Here is a 20,429-nt window from a genome sequence, read left to right as displayed (position 1 = left end):
CTAAAGAGAATAACTCCTTTTCTCAGTCCTTGTCCACAGTTTGGAAGATAGGTCAGGGAGCTCAAGAATTCCAGAGTGAGCTTCCGGTAAGTACTAAATTTGCGGAACAGGTGAGAACCAGTCCAACCAATTTGGTTTAGCAGGTGTAGGATGCTCTCTTCGATACCAAGTTTCACCATAGTTGGTTGGTGAGGATAGCAAGTCAAATCCATGTGTCTTTCAGCCAGCTTATTAAATCTTGCTTCTTGTCCTCTACCACGGAACACAACTTCCATATTATCAACTTCTTGCATCGTAGTTAGTAGTTAAATGAAAAACCTAGAAGTTGAAAATATTAAGATTAAGTTAGAACTAGGCTAGTGTTTATTTTAAAAATAAAATTAAATAAAATAAAGTAAATGAAATAAAATTAAGTAACAAGTTATAATAATAATTATAATTATAAAAAGGAAATATTTTCACGATTTAGGATAACAGTTATAATTATAGTAATTATTATAAAATGTAGGAAAAATGGAAAAAAATGATTAAAATGAAAATAATTAAAAACGGAATATCTAAATGAAAATAAAAAGTTAAAAATAAAAATAAAAATAAAAAATAAAATAAAAGAATAAAATAAAAGAGTAAATAAATGTGGGTTGTCTCCCACCAAGCACTTTGTTTTATGTCGTAAGCTCGACGATTTTAAAATAGAAAACTATTTTTTCGAATGAGCGGGTAGCTCGTCAAGTTTAAAATGTTCGATGTTTTCATCGTGTTTGAGATTATGGTAATACTTAAGACGTTGCCCATTTACGACAAAAGGTTTGACGGTTTCTCCTTTGATTTCTATTGCTCCACTCGGAAATATGTTAGTTATTTCGAAAGGGCCAGACCATCTGGACCGTAGCTTACCAGGAAATAATTTTAGTCTAGAATTAAATAAAAGTACGTTATCGCCTATGCTAAAATTTTTCCTAGATATACGCTTGTCGTGCCATTTTTTCGTTCTCTCTTTATAGATTTTGGCGTTTTTGTAGGCGTCTTGTCTAAGTTCTTCTAATTCGTTTATGTCTAGAAGTCGTTTCTCACCAGCGGCAGTGTAGTTTAGGTTTAAGTTCTTAATGGCCCAATAGGCTTTATGTTCTAACTCTACCGGGAGGTGGCATGATTTTCCATAAACGAGTTTGAATGGGGTAGTTCCTATTGGAGTTTTGAAAGCTGTTCTATAAGCCCATAAAGCTTCATTCAGCTTGGTTGACCAATCTTTTCTAGATATAGCGACAGTTTTCTCCAATATTTGTTTTATTTCGCGGTTAGATACTTCTACTTGTCCGCTTGTTTGTGGATGGTATGGTGTGGCTATTCGATGATTCACTCCATATTTTCGAAGGAGTTTCTCAAGTATTCTTGAAATGAAATGGGAACCACCATCGCTAATTACCAATCTTGGCACACCGAACCTAGGAAAGATGACGTTTTTGAAAAGTTTGATAACTACTCGTGTATCGTTTGTAGGAGAAGCAATAGCTTCTATCCATTTTGAAACGTAATCGACAGCTACGAGTATATATTGATTTCCAAACGATGACGGAAACGGTCCCATGAAGTCTATTCCCCAGACGTCAAATATTTCTACTTCCAGAATGCCTTTTTGAGGCATTTCATCGCGTCTTGAAATGTTTCCGGTTCGTTGGCATCTATCACAGCTTAGTACAGCAAAATAAACGTCTTTCCACAGGTTGGGCTAGAAGAGTCCAGATTGAAGGATTTTGGCGCAGGTTCTAGATGTGCTATGGTGTCCTCCACACGGTGCAGAATGACAGTGTGTTATTATGCTTCTTATCTCTTCCTCGGGTACACAACGTCTAAAGATTCCATCGGGGCCTCTTTTGAACAGGAGCGGGTCGTCCCAATAGTAATGTTTTAGTTCATGGAAGAATTTCTTCTTCTGTTGGTAACTTAGATCAGGAGGAAGCACACCAGCAGCCAGGTAGTTTACGAAATCTGCATACCAAGGTGTGTCAGATCGGGCTAAAGCTATTTCTGCTAATTTCTTGGTTTCAGAGTTTGGACGGTATGGTTCGAATTCATTGGCTTCTAACTGAGCGATGAGTCTTTCATAAGGGAAATCATCGTCAATTGGTACTTCTTCGGGTTTCAGATTTTCCAATCGAGAGAGGTGATCTGCTACGACATTTTCAGTGCCCTTTTTATCTTTAATTTCCAGGTCGAACTCTTGTAGTAACAAGATCCATCTCAAAAGTCTTGGTTTGGCGTCCTTTTTGGTTAGGAGGTACCTAATGGCGGCGTGGTCAGTGTATATGATTATTTTGGCTCCTACCAAGTAAGAACGGAACTTGTCTAATGCAAATACGACAGCTAATAATTCTTTTTCTGTCGTGGCATAATTCATCTGAGCTTCGTCTAGGGTTCTACTCGCATAGTATATGACATGTAATTTCTTATCCTTTCTTTGCCCTAGAACGGCTCCTACAGCATAATCACTTGCGTCACACATTATTTCAAAAGGTTCATTCCAGTCGGGAGGTTGCATAATTGGCGCAGAGATTAATGCTCGTTTAAGCGTTTGAAATGCTTCAGTGCATTTATCGGTGAAAATAAATTCGGCGTCTTTCATAAGTAATTCGGTTAACGGTTTGGTTATTTTAGAGAAATCCTTAATGAAGCGTCGGTAAAAACCAGCGTGTCCTAGAAAACTTCTTATTTCTCTAACGGTTTTGGGAGGTTGAAGGTTTTCGATAATTTCAATTTTTGCTTTATCAACTTCGATTCCTCTATCAGATACGATGTGTCCCAGTACAATTCCTTGTCGAACCATGAAATGGCATTTTTCCCAATTAAGGACTAGGTTTACGCTTACGCATCGTTTAAGTACCATTTCAAGGTTTTCTAAACATGTTTCAAAACTTCCTCCACAGACAGAGAAGTCGTCCATAAAGACCTCCATTATTCCATCTAGGAAGTCGGCAAATATTGCCATCATACATCTTTGGAAGGTCGCGGGTGCATTGCAGAGCCCAAAAGGCATTCGTCTATAGGCGAATGTACCTTAAGGACAGGTAAACGTGGTCTTCTCTTGGTCGTCAGGGTGGATAGGAATTTGGAAAAATCCAGAGTATCCATCCAGATAACAGAAATGCGAGTGTTTAGCTAGGCGTTCGAGCATTTGATCTATGAAAGGTAAAGGGAAATGGTCTTTTCGGGTAGCTTTGTTTAGCTTCCTATAGTCAATGCACATTCTCCATCCAGTTTGGGTACGTTGTGCTACAGATTCGCCTTTAGCGTTAGTGATTACAGTAACTCCTCCTTTCTTTGGTACGACGTGAACGGGGCTAACCCATTTACTATCGGATATAGGATATATTATTCCGGCTTCTTGCAGTTTTTGGATTTCCTTTTTAACCACATCGCTCATAATAGGATTTATTCGCCTTTGATGTTCCCTAGAGGTTTTACTATCGTCTTCGAGCATAATGCGGTGCATACACAGAGAAGGGCTTATACCTTTCAGATCTGATATGTTATATCCTAAAGCGGTCGGGTATTTTCTTAGGACATTAAGTAATTTTTCAGTCTCGGTTCGTCCTAAGTTGGCGTTCACTATAACTGGTCGGTTTAGTTCTTCGTCTAGAAATTCGTATCTAAGATCGGTAGGAAGTGTTTTCAGCTCTATAGCAGGTTTCTTAGGTCCAGGTATAGGATCAGGAGTTAAAGCTAAGCATTCACTCAGGTGGTCATCTTGATATTCCTCACGCCAGTTGTCATCTTCAAGAATTGGCGGCATATGAATTCTTAGGATCTCGGTTTCCTTATTTGGTTCGGATTTTATTTCTTTGACACACTCGTCGATTATGTCAGCAGAACAGCATGTGTCAATTATAGAAGGTGCTTTTAGGAATTGGGAAAGGATAAATTCTATTTTCTCTTCTCCTACTTCGAAAGTAAGCTTTCCTCGCTTTACATCTATAATTGCACCAGCGGTTGCTAAAAATGGTCTTCCTAATATGATCGGGATGTTAGAATCTTCTTGGATATCCATAATGATGAAGTCAGTTGGGATGTAGAATTGACCTACACGAACAGGGATATTCTCTAACATTCCTACAGGGTATTTAACTGAACGGTCAGCTAGTTGAAGAGACATTCTCGTTGCTTTAAGCTCACCTAGATTTAGTTTCTTACAGGTTGAAAGAGGCATCAAACTAACACTAGCTCCTAAATCGCACAAGGCCTTCTCTATAATGGTTTTACCTATTACGCAGGGTATAGAGAAACTACCAGGGTCTTTCAGTTTTGGAGGCATGTTATTTTGGATGATAGCGCTACATTCAGCGGTAAGTGTTACGGTTTCGTTATCCTCGAGTTTCTTTTTGTTTGATAAGATTTCTTTTAGGAATTTAGCGTACGAAGGCATTTCAGTTATGGATTCTGTGAATGGTATGGTTATGTTTAATTGTTTCAGAAGTTCTACAAATCTTTTAAATTGCGCTTCGGTTTTTGATTTAGCTAATCTCTGAGGATAAGGAATTGGTGGCTTATAAGGCGGTGGTGGAACGTAAGGTTTCTCTTTTTCAGGTTCCACTTCGTTATTGTTCTCATCAGTCTTAGCAGTTTGTTCGTCAGTTGTTTTCTTTTGGGTTTCCTTTGGCTCTTGTTGTGACATGGGCGCGTTTTGAGTTCTAGGATCTATGGGTCCATCGTAATTCGTTCCACTTCGTAGTGTTATCGCGTTCGCATGTCCTTTAGGATTAGGTTGTTGTTGAGCAGGAAACGTGCCAGCAGGGGCAGCAGTAGGTGCTTGTTGTTGGGCTACTTGTGAGATTTGAGTTTCTAGCATTTTGTTATGAGTAGCTAAAGCATCTACTTTGTTTGATAGTTGTTTTAGTTGCTCGCTGTTGTGGATGTTTTGGTTCAGGAAGTCTTTATTGGTTTGTTGTTGGGAAGCTATAAAGTTCTCCATCATGATTTCTAGATTTGACTTCCTAGGGGTGTTTTGAGCAGCTACAGGCGCTTTTTGGTAGCCAGGTGGTACAGCAGGTGCTTGTCCAGGTGCGTACAACGCATTGTTGTTCTTATAAGAAAAGTTCGGGTGGTTTTTCCATCCAGGGTTATACGTGTTAGAATAAGGGTTTCCTTGAGCATAGTTTACTTGATCAGATGGGACTCCAGTCAAGAGTTGACATTCAGCAACTGCATGCCCAGTCAATCCACAAATCTCGCAGTTAGGTGTTACAGCGGCAGCGGTGGCTGAAGGAGTGATGGTTAAGTTCTCGATCTTTTGAGTTAAAGCGTCTACTTTAGCGTTAACGCGGTCTATACCACTTACTTCGTACATTCCTCCTTTGGTTTGGGTTTTCTCTAGAGCAGCTCGTTCTCCACCCCATTGGTAATGGTTTTGTGCCATGTTCTCTATGAGTTTGTATGCTTCATCATGGGGTTTGTCCATTAATGCTCCGCCAGCAGCGGCATCTATAGTCATTTTAGTGTTATATAAGAGACCACCATAGAAAGTATGGATGATCAGCCATGGTTCGAGTCCATGATGAGGGCATATTCTAAGCATGTCCTTGTAACGTTCCCAAGCTTCGAAGAGTGATTCGTTATCTTTCTGGGTAAATCCGTTGATTTGACCTCTGAGCATAGCAGTTTTGTTAGGCGGAAAGTATCTCGCTAAGAATACTCTTTTCAATTCGTCCCACGTGGTTATGGAATTGGAAGGCAGGGATTGAAGCCACGCTCTAGCTCTATCTCTCAAGGAGAAAGGAAAGAGACGTAATCGAATAGCTTCGGGACTAACATTGTTAGCTTTGACAGTGTCGGCGTATTGCACGAACACAGATAAATGGAGGTTAGGGTCGTCTGCAGGGCTTCCAGAGAATTGATTCTGTTGAACAGCTTGGACCAGCGAAGGTTTCAGTTCGAAATTGTTTGCCTCAATCGCAGGTGGTGCGATACTTGAATGCGGTTCAGCGCGCGAAGGAGCGGCATAGTCTCTAAGAGGACGAATAGCAGCCATCTCTAACTTCGGGATAATTTGATTGATTTGATCAGTAAAAGTCAATTCCTGATTAATAGGAATTGGTGCTACTTCGGGAAGATTGCGAGCTCGACGTTTGACGTTAATGAAACGTTCGATCTCGTTAATTCGTTGTATTAAATCTCCTCCTTGTGAACGAGTATTTGGCATACAATCGTTCAGAAAGAAAAGGAAGAATTGTCCTAGTCTCTACGGTGTAACAGTGAGTTACGATATCGACTTAAATAGTCCCCGGCAACGGCGCCAAAAACTTGATCGCGACTTTGCGTGTCTATAAATCTGATGACTGCAAGTGCACAGTCGTGTCATGTAGTTTTAAAAGATATCAAATCCACAGGGACTATGAATCGATCTACCGTTATCTAAGGTTACTATGTAAAGCTAGGGCTACTAATATTTCGATTGTTCTTAAGGGAAAGTGATTGTGAGAAATGAATAATATAATAAAAGACAGATATCAGTATGTATTTCGTTTAACTTAAGGTGATCCAAAGGTCCATTGGCTTTTGCATAATTTAATTAAAAATCTTTACTAATTCAATTGATTAAAAATCCTCGTCTCAAACTTTCGCTCTGTTGATTTAGATTACTGTCCTAATCCTAATGTACGCTTTCGCCATCCCATTAGATTTTAGAAAAGCTTTTTGGAAACAACGTAATTAATAAAATGCCCGTTTTATGAAGTTGTTATCTATTTAAATCTCCTAATCTCAAACTTTCGCTCTGTTGACTCGGAACATGCTAATATCCCTAACGTACGCTTTCGCCATCCCGCTCGGGTGTAAAAACAATTTTTAAAAATAAATAAGTTCTAATTAGTTTTAATACGCTTTCTCCATCCTTAAAACTAATGTCCTATGTCTACTATCCAGTTAAAGATCTCAAACTTTCATTCTATTGATTTTAACCTTTGACCGTCTTAACCCCTCAAACTTTCGCTCTATTGGTTTTAAGACTTACTAATTAAATTAGACATACAGACCAAAAACAAGTGATAGTTAATAAAACATAATTAAGCCAATTTATTTCGGATCCCTACGGTTAACTTACTTTACATACCGATATCTTAATAATTTAGCCAGACATATTAATATGGTTAAACATGCATAAATCGGTTCGGTTCATAATAATAGACATAGTAAATGGCATACAATATATCATGCAAATAAATATAAATAAAGGCGGTAAATAAAAAACCTGAATTAAATAAATGGTAATTGGATCTTCGAGTACTGAACTTCCACCACAGGTTGGCTGGATCGTTCTTCGGAATTTAAACGGACAGAAAAAATAAACAAGGAAATAAAAGCGATAAATCTAACGTAAGGCTAGATCTATAAAAAGTTCACAACAGTTTCCAGTGTAGAAATCGTTGTGAGAAAATAAGTGTTTGAATGAAAGCAGAATAAAGAAATACGGTTCGCGGTACAATTTCGGCAGCACTTCGTTGGCAGGAAATCGGACCCTTTAACTGAAGTGGCAGGCTCTATTTATAGGAGATGCTTTGCAGTGACGTTGCGTGAAAAGAGGAAATTCTTCAGACTAGGTTGGAGACGTGCGTCTCCGATTCTTCAGGAAGACTGGACGCAGGACTTGAGACGTGCGTCTCAAGTGGAGAATCTTTAGGGAGGCTTGGAGACGTGCGTCTCCTTTTGCTGAGGTGGCCTTTGGAACGTTGGAGACGTGCGTCTCCACTAGCTTGTGTGGTTTGGGCTGCCTTCCTTCGTGGGCTGGATTGCTTCATTGGGCCTTTAGGTCTTATTTGCACCTCCTTCTCACTTCAGCACCCTTTTCCATCTTTTAGGCATAGATATTGGACATTTAAGCTCCATTTTCTTTCCTTTTTGCAAATAGTCGTGATTAGAGTGTAAAACCTGAAACAAAGCAAATACTCGCGTAATATCATAATAAATTAACATAGTAAACGGAAAATGCTATAAATATCTATGGATTTTAAGCTAAATATACGATATAAAATCGTGTTATCACCACGTTCCCATGTTCTCCATGTTGGCCTGCTCCGCAGCCGCGGACCCCCCCTCCGCGGGCGCGGTCTGTGTAAAAATTTTCCCGCTCAGAAGGAGTTGAGGGGCACTCTTGTCTTTGCGCATCTTCAAGAACCTCTATATATATTTTCGTTTTTCATTTTCTTCAAACCATCCAAGTGATAACACGAAATTATACCGTATTATCTGTCTCGATTACGACACAATCCATAACATTTAATTAGTTATTATTTTATTTTATTATGGTTTTATGCTGTTTTGTTATTTTTTTCAGGAATTCTAAATGAATCTCGAGTATTGGAAATAATGAGCAATAGGGGTATAAACAAGAAAAAGAAAATGAAGAAAAAAATGCAAAAGTCCAAGAAGCCCAGAACGAAGGTCTAGGAGGCAAAACACTCACGCGTGCCCCTAGGCACTCACGTGTGTCCCTAGGTACTCACTTGTGCCCCTCGGCGCTGGATGCAAGTTTGTGACGTGTGCCCCTCGACACAAACCCCTTTACCAACTATTTTTACGTCTGTTTCTCAGTAAAACGTGAGACATTTCTGCATCCGAAAAACGAGGAAAGTGGAAGACTGATTACACGAGAGTTAACCTGATTTTATGAAGCATATAAAAGGAGAAGATATCACAACTGAAGGCTCTCTCGTCTCCGCACCAAATTTCAGAGTTTTTGAGTTTTTATTTCCATTGCTATTTTGCATACAGAACCTTTATAGCCTTTTTTTATTCACCATCCAAAGTAGTAATTCTTTGCATTGAAGGATTACTACACTTAGTTTAGTTTAAGTATTTAATTTCCGAAGCTGTACTGTTACGTGAAGAATTGCTTGAACCTGTTTGAAGCTTTTGGAACATAGAGCTCAGTTTAATCATTCAGTTTACACGTTTCTTTTACATGCTTACATTGTTTAATAATTCTACTGCCATGCTTGTGTTAATTTCTTCATATTCTGTTTTCTATTTGATTGAATAATATAATATGTCCGGCTAAATTATTGAACCGGTGTGTAAGGTCTCAGAAGGACAAGTTTAGTAACGATTTGGCATAAACTTCCTCAAGGCATTTTTTTGGTTCTGATTTCCTATTTTAATGTTGAGTCGTGTATTTTTACGGAAGTAAATTACATCCTAAGGTCTAAAATCAAAATAACGAAAGTGTGAGATTTTTACCGGATAGCGGTCATCGAACATCAACTCTAAATACAGCGAGAGCGCTTTAGAGTTGATTATATTTTATTCGACTTTCAAAAATTATTTTTCAGTTTGTAAAGATTTAGCGAGAGCGGACTTTAGGACTGGTAGTATAATCTGAGTCAATAAACACGAAAGTGTGAGGTAAGGATTTTTAACTCGAATAACTTATTCTGAAAAGTGACTACATTTATTTAAAATATGCCATTAAGTTTCTAAACTCGGAAGTTGGACTATTGCACACCGGTGTCTAAACACCTGATTAATTAATTATTGTTCCCTTAGTTTAATTAAGTTTCATTTCTAAACCAACAATATCGAAAGCCTTAGCTACCAACTGCAACGAAAGACCGTATTATTTGACCCTCAGTCCTTGTGGGTTCGATATCTTTTAAAACTTAACGACTAAGCTGTATACTTGCAGTGATATCCCAATTGACTTATATGAAGTCCCGATCACCAAGCTTAGTTACTACTTAAGCCATATACCATCAGTATCTGTAAAGTGACAATCACTTCACATTGAAGAGTTGTCACGGTGTAGATTGAGTCTGTAATCAGGTTTGGAGCACTTTGGTTGAAGTTCATCATATCGCTATTTACATTTCCTCTCCATTTACTTTCCGCTTGTACCAGATTCAAAGACTCCGATTGGAGCAGGTTTTATTTAATTGCTTTATTTTATTGTCTTACTTTACTTTATTTATTTCCCGCTCTTACCATGCTTACACGTTTTTATAGGCTCGTTTAATTGCTTTATTTTATTGTCTTGCTTTACTTTATTTACTTCCCGCTCTTACCATGCCTACACGTTTTTATAGGCTCGCCTAATTGCTTTATTTTACTGTCTTGCTTTTACTTTATTTATTTCTCGCTCTTACCATGCCTACACGTTTTTATAGGCTCACTTTTATTTCCATGTCTGGCTAAATTTATAAGGGTTAGAATGTAAGGATCGTTGTCACGATCGTGTTCCAAATGTTATGTTAATAGAAATACTACTGGGGATGTTTCGACCTTTAATTCAAGTTTACTGTGTTTAAATGTTTATGGGTAAGATCGAAAGTCGTTCATACTTAAGATCAAACTTGATTAGTTTTCAACCGAACAAAAAGGGCGAAAGCAGTTTGTTTGGTTAATTAGGAATCTTTGACACATTTTTAGAAAACGATTTTGAAACTATTTTCGGACGCGTTTATGGGTTTGAAATCTGATTCTTGGCCAAAAGCCATGAATCTCTTTAAGTTAAATTTTCCAAGTTAAAATCATTTTTCTACTAAGACAAGTAATTGATTTCTTAAAAATAGGTTCACTACTTTAACACAATACACACTATTCATATGTGACAAATGAATGGGTAGACTTAAAGAGTAAACTCAGTTCTTAGTACGCGAAAGCGAAAAGTTCCCGTTAAATTGTTCCTTTCTATAAGTAGAAAATATTTCCCAGTAAGTAATTCTATCCATGTGTAACTGGAACGCTGTCTGATATACGTGAATTACATTCGAACATGTTGCTTTTATCTGCTATTTGCTTTATTCCTTTATTTTCTTGCACTGCACTCATATCAAATATTCTCAACCGCCTTAGATAAGCACCTTAGCAATAGAGTTGATAGATTGACGATTTGTCTCTGTGGTTCGATAATCTTATATATTACTTTGATAGGCTGTGCATTTGCAGTTTTATTTTAGACTCTGTTTACAGACCCGTCAATGATCTGTCCCTTTTTCTCGTTAAGGGAGAAGTATTTATAGATGCTTTTGGGCCTATGGTTTCCTTGGGAAGGATCATCGCCCACTCAGTCAATGATGGACCTTTGAATCCCTATTTCCTAGGGAGACGTGGATCAGCTACTAACACTGATTTCTTTATGCCCAAGAAACATCTTTTCTAACATTTTCTGTATCTAGGCGAGTAGAAGGTACTTAGGGCAAGGCGGTACCTCCTAGAGGGCGACACAAGGTCGTTGCCCCTACTGGGGGCTACAAAGCTCTCGCCCTTGCCAGGTTCTTTACAAATATAACACTACACATTCATATTTTGAAAACTTGGTAATCAACAGTCTCATCGGCTCACCTAGTGTTTTTATACAATATTCCTATATCTCTGTGAGCTCCTTACTAGTGAAGGGTTCTACTACATTGTCATTCTCTTCTAAATCCCTAATAATTAACATTATCAGAAAAAGGAAAATATGAAGGAAAATGGGAAAACATAATACTTGAGCTTATATGGAAAAAGGATGGAAGATAAGGTCAAGCTTGGGAGAAATTTTAAAGGAAAGTTCTTGTTGGGAAAAACATAAGAGTTTTGGAAGTAACATGAAGAAGAATGAAGCATAACAATGTTAATATGAATAAAACTGCCTAGGTCACGTATGCCATTGTTGCTCTAACATTGGCGTGCGCATGCAGTTGGAAAACGAAGAAACATCTATGGCTGGATATTGCTTCATGCATATGATCAACAGTTCATAGCGATCATGCCTTCTCGAGATAAAAGCCAGTGTGTCTAAGCAATAAATGATGTACGTGTCCAAGCGACGCTTAAGGGACTCACCCATTTTCAAAGGATTCATATCAATAAGACCTCTGTCCAAGTCTCATACTTGAATGATTCTGTACTTAGATAATTCTATTAGGCCCATAAAGGGACAACACATAGCAGAACAAACCAAATGAAGTATTGGAATACAAGACACACATGGTCCAGGTCACTCCATTGGGCCCGAGTCTCCCAATTCGAACTAAGGTTCATATTCTACATGTTTTTATCACATGTGGCCGATGAGGTGTCCAAAAGATAATAGATTAGGGGATGACAGTAAAAGAAAAAACCGGACCCTTCAAGATTTAAGGAAGATCCTATCTTCTCCCATTTCCATGTATTCGTCGGGAAGCTAAGAAAAATTATTTTTCTCCTTCTTGCACCACCTAAATTGCCCTCAATAAATACTCCAACCTCAACCTCAAAAATTGGAGATTCATTCACTAATTCCATTTGCATATATAGTCTCTTAGATATCAAACACATGAAACACTCTCCTTTTTGTATTTCGCAATTACTTTATAGATGAACAAATCTTATACTATAGTAATCCTGTTTTTATATAAAGTGATTAAGAGTATAGTTTCATTGTCTTGTTTAAATGGTTAGTAATACTAAGTAGTATTTTTTAAAATGAGCGGCTACGATTAAGATGGCTAGTAATCTTCCCAACTTCTTTAATAAAAGTTCTCAATACATTAATCTTTAATAATAATAATGGAATTTGTCACAATTTGAATAACTACAAAAGAAAATTTAGTTTTTAACAAATTGCTGAATAGAAAATTTACATGGCAGATACTCATACCGTCAACTTTCAAAATTCAGTCCATTCCAATTCATTGGCTTTTCGCTGCATCAACAACTGTGTATTGGAGAAGCTGGTGTACACAAGATACAACTCACATGCCATCATTTCAAGCTCCTTATTCTAAACTCTACACATAAAACCACGTTGTCACAGCTAATTTCATTCTTAATGCTCTCACCGTCAAAGCCTACAATAACCGAGTCTTACGTTACGTGAAATAATCGTACTCATAAATTTGATTGTTATTGTTTATAAGAAAATATATAGAGTAACACGCGCTCTTAGAGAAGGAATTGTTTGAACATCAAGTTAGTGAGTTAATTAAGCTGTTTAATATCTAGTTGCCACTTTTAGTGCTATTAAGCTTTGAATATCCCTCATATATCATTAGTCCAAGCAACAATCAACTTTAAGAAGCGTAGTTAGAAAAAGAATGCTTGCGAATCTTAAGCCAAAATTCTAGGCCAATATTCATATGCCAAAGTCTCTATATATTTTCTTAAATGCATGCACCTTTCCATCAATCAATATATCATTTGCATCATTGATTGAAGCAATTCAAAATCACTAAATAAGTATAACAAAGTAACAGAAGATATCATTAGAAAGTTCACCAAGATGGCTAGAGGAAAGTGGAGCATCTTGGTGGCCTTTTTTATCTTACTTATCTCCATGGAAGCTTTCATTGCTCGAGGTCAAGTAAATGGCAACGGTAACGGAAATGGTAATGGTAATGGTAATGGTACCGGTAACAATGGGAACAATAATGGTAATGGTAACAATGGTAATGGCAGTGGTAATAGCAACGGTAATGGGAACAATGGGAACAACAATGGTAACGGTAATGGTAACAGTAACAATGGGAATGGTAATGGTAATGACAATGGTAATGGTAACAATGGCAATGATAATGGTAATGGTAATGGTAACGGGAACAATGGGAGCGGTAATGGTAATGGTAATGGTAACGGTAACGGTAATGGTAACAATGGAAACGGTAATGGTAATGGAAATGGAAATGGTAATGGTAATGGTAACGGGAACAATGGGAGCAGTAATGGTAATGGTAACGGTAACGGTAACGACAATGGTAACAATGGAAACGGTAACGGTAACGGTAACAGTAATGGAAATGGAAATGGGAATGGTAATGGTAACGGGAACAATGGGAGCGGTAATGGTAATGGTAACGGTAACGATAACGGTAACAGTAACAATGGAAACGATAATGGTAATGGTAATGGTATCGGTAACAACGGAAATGGAAAGGAGAAGGTTCCAAAAAGGAAGACACCGAAAGATGATGAATCCGCAAAGTCTGAAAAGTTGCCAGCTCTGCAATCGGGACAGGAGAGAGCATTTTGCAAAGCAAAAAATACTTGTCAATTCAAGACCCTTGTATGTCCAGAAGAGTGCAAAGTGAGGAAGCCAAAGAAGAACAAGAAGGATAAAGGTTGTTTCCTTGACTGCAGCAACAAATGTGAAGCCACTTGCAAAGGTAAGAGGACAATGTAAATTTTTTTGCAGCAGTATACAGTCTTTAAGCTCATATTACTATCATATTCAAATAAAATTAGTATGCATGCAAGTATAATACTGAATTAATGTTGAGTTTGTTTGGTTTATTTGAAGTTAGAAGAGCAAACTGTGATGGCTATGGTTCATTGTGCTATGATCCTCGCTTTGTTGGTGGCGACGGTGTGATGTTCTACTTCCACGGAGCCACTGGAGGAAACTTTGCCATTGTTTCAGACAACGAATTCCAAATAAACGCTCACTTCATCGGTACTCGGCCTCAAGGAAGGACACGCGACTACACATGGGTGCAAGCACTTTCTGTCATGTTCGACACTCACACTCTTGTTATTACAGCTAATAGAGTAGCTCAATGGAATGACAATGTTGACTCTCTTACAGTTAAATGGGACGGAAAATTAATAACCATTCCTACTGATGACGATGCAGAATGGAAGACTAATGAAGATGAAAGGGAACTGGTTGTGGAGAGAACAGATGATAAAAACAGTGTTAGAGTCACAATTTCTGGTTTGCTTGAAATGGACATAAGGGTACGGCCTATTGGAGAAAAAGAAAACAAAGCTCATAATTATCAGTTGCCATCAAATGATGCTTTTGCTCATTTGGAGACACAGTTCAAGTTTAAGAATCCTACTGATTTTATGGAAGGAGTTCTAGGTCAAACTTATAGGCCAAGTTATGTTAGTCCTGTTAAGAGAGGTGTTGCTATGCCAATGATGGGAGGAGAAGACAAGTACCAAACTCCATCTCTCTTTTCAACATCCTGCAAACTTTGTAGGTTCCAAAGGCCTTCTACTAGCCAAGAACTGATTGCTCAATATTGATAATATCACAGATCATAAAAAATAAAAGTAATGCTATATAATTGAACTGATGATATTTTTTATTTTGGTTTTGTTGTGTTGTAATGTTTCTAGATAAATAAGGGCTTAAAATGTGGCCCATTATTGGAATTTCCATCCCAAATTAGTACTCCATATTATTATTGTTGTCTTACACATCAATACAAAGGGTGTATTTTTACATCAATAAAAAACTAAATTTTCTATAATCGTGTGACTAACACAACTAACAAGTTAAGTAATATTTTCTAATACTCCCCGATAAACAAGATTGTGAATGGATGTAAGCAGTGTTTTAAAAACTGGACCGGACCGGTCGAACCAGGAATCGGTCAGGTAACCGATCTGGTTCAATAGCTGGATCGGGAATGTCATTGAACCAGTCAAAATCGGTGGTTTTTGTGAACCGGTGGTTTAAATGCATTTTTTAATTTTTTTAATTTTTTTAATTTTTTAATTTTAAAAAATTAAGACAATGTCATTTTGACTATTTTAATTAAAAATTAAAATAAAAAATAAAATAAATAAATAATAAAAAATTGTTGTAGATGCGGTTGATTTTGTTACAGATGATTTTGATATTGAAGAAGGAGATCCCAACATTGAAACAATTTTTCTTTTATTGAAATTAAATTTAGTAGACAATGAAATCATTTTGTTATAAATTATTCAATTAAATTATGTTGCGATTAAACTTTTGTTTATATTTTATAATTATGTACTATTTGATTGTGTGTTATACGTATGTGTAAAATTCGAATTTAAATTATGAACTTGTAAATTTTTTTATAATATGATGTTTTCAAAAAATTTAAGTACTAGTTATATTTTGTAGGGACTGAATCATTCGGTTTGACAGATTTTATACCTATATAATTTTGTTATAACGATCAGTCTATTCAACCGAGTTATCCGGTTTAACCCGGTTTAGTCATGCGGTTCGACCAGTGATTCAGTGGTTCGACCAATAAACCAGTAACCCAGTACCCTCACCGGTTTGATGTCCGGTCTGGTTTTTGAAACACTGGATGTAAGTCCAAGCTGGTTAAGGAAAGGTAAAAAAAGCTGATTTAAAAAGAGTCTTGGTCAGAACTTTAACAATCTGAGCAGATGATGGAATGAAAAAAAAGTTTGATGGGACTTGTTTCTGATTTTTCTATAATGATGTGAAAATAGACCTCGATGTGTTAGGAGCACTCGGGGAAAGTAGAGTTGTGAGCCAAGTACACTACAGGTCTGTAGTCGCAGTAAATTGGAGTTGGCTGGAGAAATGTATATCCAAGTTTTTCAAGAGGTAATGCATCCATTGGACTTAAAATGTGAGACTTGCAAGATCTCTATATTCCACCTGTGAACTTAAGCGAGAAATTATTAAGAATTGTAGAATTTTGGCTGCAGCGTGGAAGTGATTGACAGTAGGTTGACAAACAAATCGGATAAGTTGTAGTACAATAAATCAAATATCAGGGCCAGTTGTGGTTACGTATATGGATTTACCAATAAGTCTAAGAAATTGAGTGGAATCATGATATAGTGTAGAACCAATTTAGTGAAGTTTAAGAGAAGGATTGTATGGAGTTGAAGAAGGTGTAAATGATAGCATACATGTGGTCAGGGTCAGCCCAATAAATTTAGAGGGCCAGTGCTAATTTTAAAAATAGGCCTAAATTTTTTTTAAAAAATATATAATTTTAATAATTAAAAATACAACTATAATAAAATTATATATTAATTAAATGAAGCACCAAAAATAAAATAAATCTGCATTAAATTATTATATTAGTAGAAAGAAAAATCAATTTAATTAAATAAAAAAACATTAACAATTATTAATCAAAATTAAGAATTGGAAATTAGCTAAAAAATACTAAACTAAACAAAAATATAAATTAACAATATTAACTTAAAAGGATTACAAAAAAAAGTATATTAACGTAAAAGAGTATAAAAAAGAAAATAGCATGACGTGAACAAATTTGGCAATAAATAATACTCTAATGGATAAAAAATTTAGAGGATTGACACGTTTTAAAGCAACATCATGTGAACACCACCACCTGCAATCTATCTGTTCCTCTATCATTAAGACTAGCTAATAGTAATAATATATACTATTATTTTACTAAGTTGTAGACTTGTAGTGTTGTAGATAAAACTGCATACTCAAGTCCCATCTCATCTCATCTTACTCTCTCACTTTTCTTATTTAATTTAATTCATTCACTATTGTTATGTCAATCATATCTCTCCTGTTTTAATTCACTCCTCATGGTATCTATTTCACTATAGCTATCTCTCAGATTAGTTTCTTTTTCTTTCTATATTTTCCAACTCTCCTAACAAATAAAAGCAAAATATTCAAACTAATTCCTACTGAGTCACTAACTATACCGCGCCTCCACACCGCATTCGTTTTGCTTCGTCTCCGTCGACGTAAACAGATGGGGACGTGGCGGCGTTTTGTTTTAGGTTTTTGATAGAAAGGAGGTAAAGAGCGAACATAATAGGGAGAAGAGGGGGCCTCATTTCTTTCTTAATGGCATTCAGAATTTATGTTGATGGTCTATTTTTCTTTTCTTCATATTTTTCTAGTTAATAACAATAAATAAATTTGGGCCCTTAGAATTTGGAGGCCCGTGCTACAGCGCAGCTTGCGCCTGTATAAGGTCGGGCCTGCATGTGGTGCTTAGTAATTCAAAAGTGTAGTTACGTTGATTTAGCAAAATACCAGATGCGGATGTAGTCCTTCAAGGCCAAGAAAGTATTTGAAAGACCCTAATTTCTTAATATGAAATTTGATGTGAAGAATGGTTTTAACATGTTGAATTTATGTAAACAGGTTGAAGAACCCTTAATTCTCCGGTTTATATAATATCTTGTTTACTAAAAAAACATGTTGAATTTATGTAATGTTATTTCCTGCTAAAACTTAGTCATCTACATACAGTAATAAAGCAATACGGTTTTTATCACAAGATTTAGTAAATAAATAATAATCAACATTGGAATAACCAAGAGAAATTAAAGAATCACACAATTTGGAATATCATTATTTATTGGCCTTTTTAAGGCCATAAAGAGATTTATTGAGTTTGTTAACTTTGTTAGTGGTGGATAAATGAGGAAGTTTATATTTTTTTATCTCATAAACATCAATTCTTTCTAGTTGCCAAGTTAAGTGTAACCCTTTGCAACGAGTCTAATTTTGTAACTATCAATATTAACATCCACAAGATATTTTATTTTATAAATCCACTGACATTCTATGGGAGTTTTATTAGGAGAAAGGTCAACAATGATTTATGTGTTAGTAAGCTCTATTAGAACAAGATTTGGTTGTGTATTCAATCTTTAGTTTTGATGATAACAATACATATATTTTATATGTAACAATTTTGTATTCTAATAATTTTTTGAGTGTGCAGATTCATTATTTTGATTGATTATGGATTTCTATATAAAAGATCATCAGAATCAACACTAACCTTTGCCTCTTTTTTTTTCTCTAAATCAAGTTTCTACGTACAGGCAAAAACTCTCTTCTCCTAACTCCCTTTTTAAAATAGGGATAATAGCTATTTTACCCCCTGTCATATGGGCGAGGTTTGAAAAACGCCCCTGTAAAAAAAAGTTTGGATTCGCCCCCTAACATATGAAGATTCCCCTATTTTGCCCCCTCAAGAAATACAATCATCAGAATTAATGACGTGACAATTTTTTTTGATATTTTTAAAATTTTTTTTAATGACGTGGTTGGCTTAGGTGACATTTTATTTATTTTATTTCCATGTGGCGTTTTTTATTATTATTTTATTATATGGTTGTTAAAATGTTAAATATGAAAGCTTTAAAAATTGGTCATATGGGGTGTTGAATCCAGGACCCAAAACATACATGAAAAACACCCTTACCTCTAGACTGCACCTTGGTTTGTGTTATGTAGTTGCCTTTGCTAACATATTATAGTTACTGTTAATTTATTAGTCAATATATTAGTTAATTAAATTATAAAATATATTAATTAATAGTTAATATTTACATTATTAATTAGTATTATTAGTTAATAATTAACATTATTAGTTAATATTAGTTAAATTATAAAATAATAATTAATAATGTTTTGCCATTTTCAATGTCTACTTGATTTCAAATTTCAAAATTTTCATAATTTTCATTCACACTCTTTCTCTCTCATCGTCCTTTTCCTCTTTCTCTTTCTCTCTCTCATCTCTCTCTTCCCTCTTCTCTTTCTCTCTCACGTTCATTTTCCCTCTCTCTTTCTCAGCTTCATTCTCCATCTCCTTCTTCTTCACCCTTTTCTTCTTCATTTTTTCTCTTCTTCTATACAAACCGGAATGATATTATCTGTAAGAGTTTGCTAACAAATCCCTAATCAAAGTCCATATTTGTGCGCGAAATTAGGGTTTCGTAAATCCTATGAAATTGAGGAAGATGCACAGTGGGTTTATCTCCTTCATCTATTCACGATATTTCTTCTGCTTATTTAGTTTTTATTTTGTTGATGCTTCTGTTTCAAGTTGATGCAGATTTGCAATTTTCACCTATTATTTTTGGGTTTTTTAAATATTACTTTAAAAATGGATTTAGAGTTGCCAAGGTTTAAGGGTTTCCTTTTGTTGCTGCAAAATGTTTTAGAATTTCAATGATTTAGTGTTTTTTTAAATTTAGATCTTCTATATCATTTAGGGTGTGTTTGTTTCATGGCTTAAGATTATATTTCTTGGAATACTATTCCAAGGATATTATTCCTAGGAATATTGTTCCAACCTATGTGTTTGGTAAAAATTTAGATTCCTAGACATAATTTGTTTAAATTTAAATTATAAAAAAATAAAAATAATAATAATTACGAGTGATAGTTGGAAGTTAGAGTTGGTTTAACTTATTCCCATGGGAATATTTTATTCCCACCCTTTATGCCTTGGAAGAATTGCAAAACTATGTGTAAATAATATTCCTTGGAATAACTTTTTAAAACTTGAATCAAACATGGGAATATTGCATTCCCATACTCATATTCACAGGAATAATTTTGGTAACCTTGTAACAAACACACCCTTAGGGTTTTAAAGTAATTAGGACTTTGGGTTATTGAAGAATTGATTTTCTATGGTGATATGTTGACAATTCGATCCATGATAATTTCTCGGAGTTCGATATGTTAAAATACCAATAGTTTCGTTGAGTTATTGTTTTCTTTTGTTCAGTTACAGTGAAAAAAAAGTAAACTTTCAATGACTAAGTTGCTAAAAGGGGTATCACATGTGTTGTAGGTATAACGGCATCAAAGGTTGTTCTTCTCCTTTGAAAATTCTATGAGCAAGGAAATCCAAATGGTGAGAATATTCTTCACTACTTTTATAATTATTTTCTTTCTCAAATACACTATTCTCTAATACACGCATGTTTTGACTCAACTC

The 20,429-nt window shown here is 35.8% G+C and overlaps 1 protein-coding gene and 1 non-coding gene across 2 annotated transcripts; both read left to right on the top strand.

Moving 5' to 3' along the window:
• The first annotated feature begins 5,540 nt into the window (after positions 1 to 5,540).
• On the top strand, positions 5,541 to 5,647 carry LOC131630835 (small nucleolar RNA R71). The gene has a single exon (XR_009292522.1). It is a non-coding gene; the product is annotated as a small nucleolar RNA R71 (small nucleolar RNA).
• Positions 5,648 to 13,156: 7,509 nt separating this feature from the next.
• LOC131630825 (uncharacterized) lies at positions 13,157 to 15,117 on the top strand. The gene is made up of 2 exons (XM_058901569.1): positions 13,157 to 14,105; positions 14,240 to 15,117. Exons 1-2 carry the CDS (start codon positions 13,226 to 13,228, stop codon positions 14,968 to 14,970), a joined length of 1,611 nt encoding a protein of 536 aa, XP_058757552.1. The 5' UTR covers positions 13,157 to 13,225; the 3' UTR covers positions 14,971 to 15,117.
• Positions 15,118 to 20,429: the final 5,312 nt, after the last annotated feature.

The sequence above is a fragment of the Vicia villosa genome, unplaced genomic scaffold, assembly GCF_029867415.1.
Source record: "Vicia villosa cultivar HV-30 ecotype Madison, WI unplaced genomic scaffold, Vvil1.0 ctg.000742F_1_1, whole genome shotgun sequence".
Lineage (NCBI taxonomy): Eukaryota > Viridiplantae > Streptophyta > Magnoliopsida > Fabales > Fabaceae > Vicia > Vicia villosa.
Note: the sequence above shows the minus strand (reverse complement) of the source record. Positions and strands in the feature narration are given on the sequence as shown.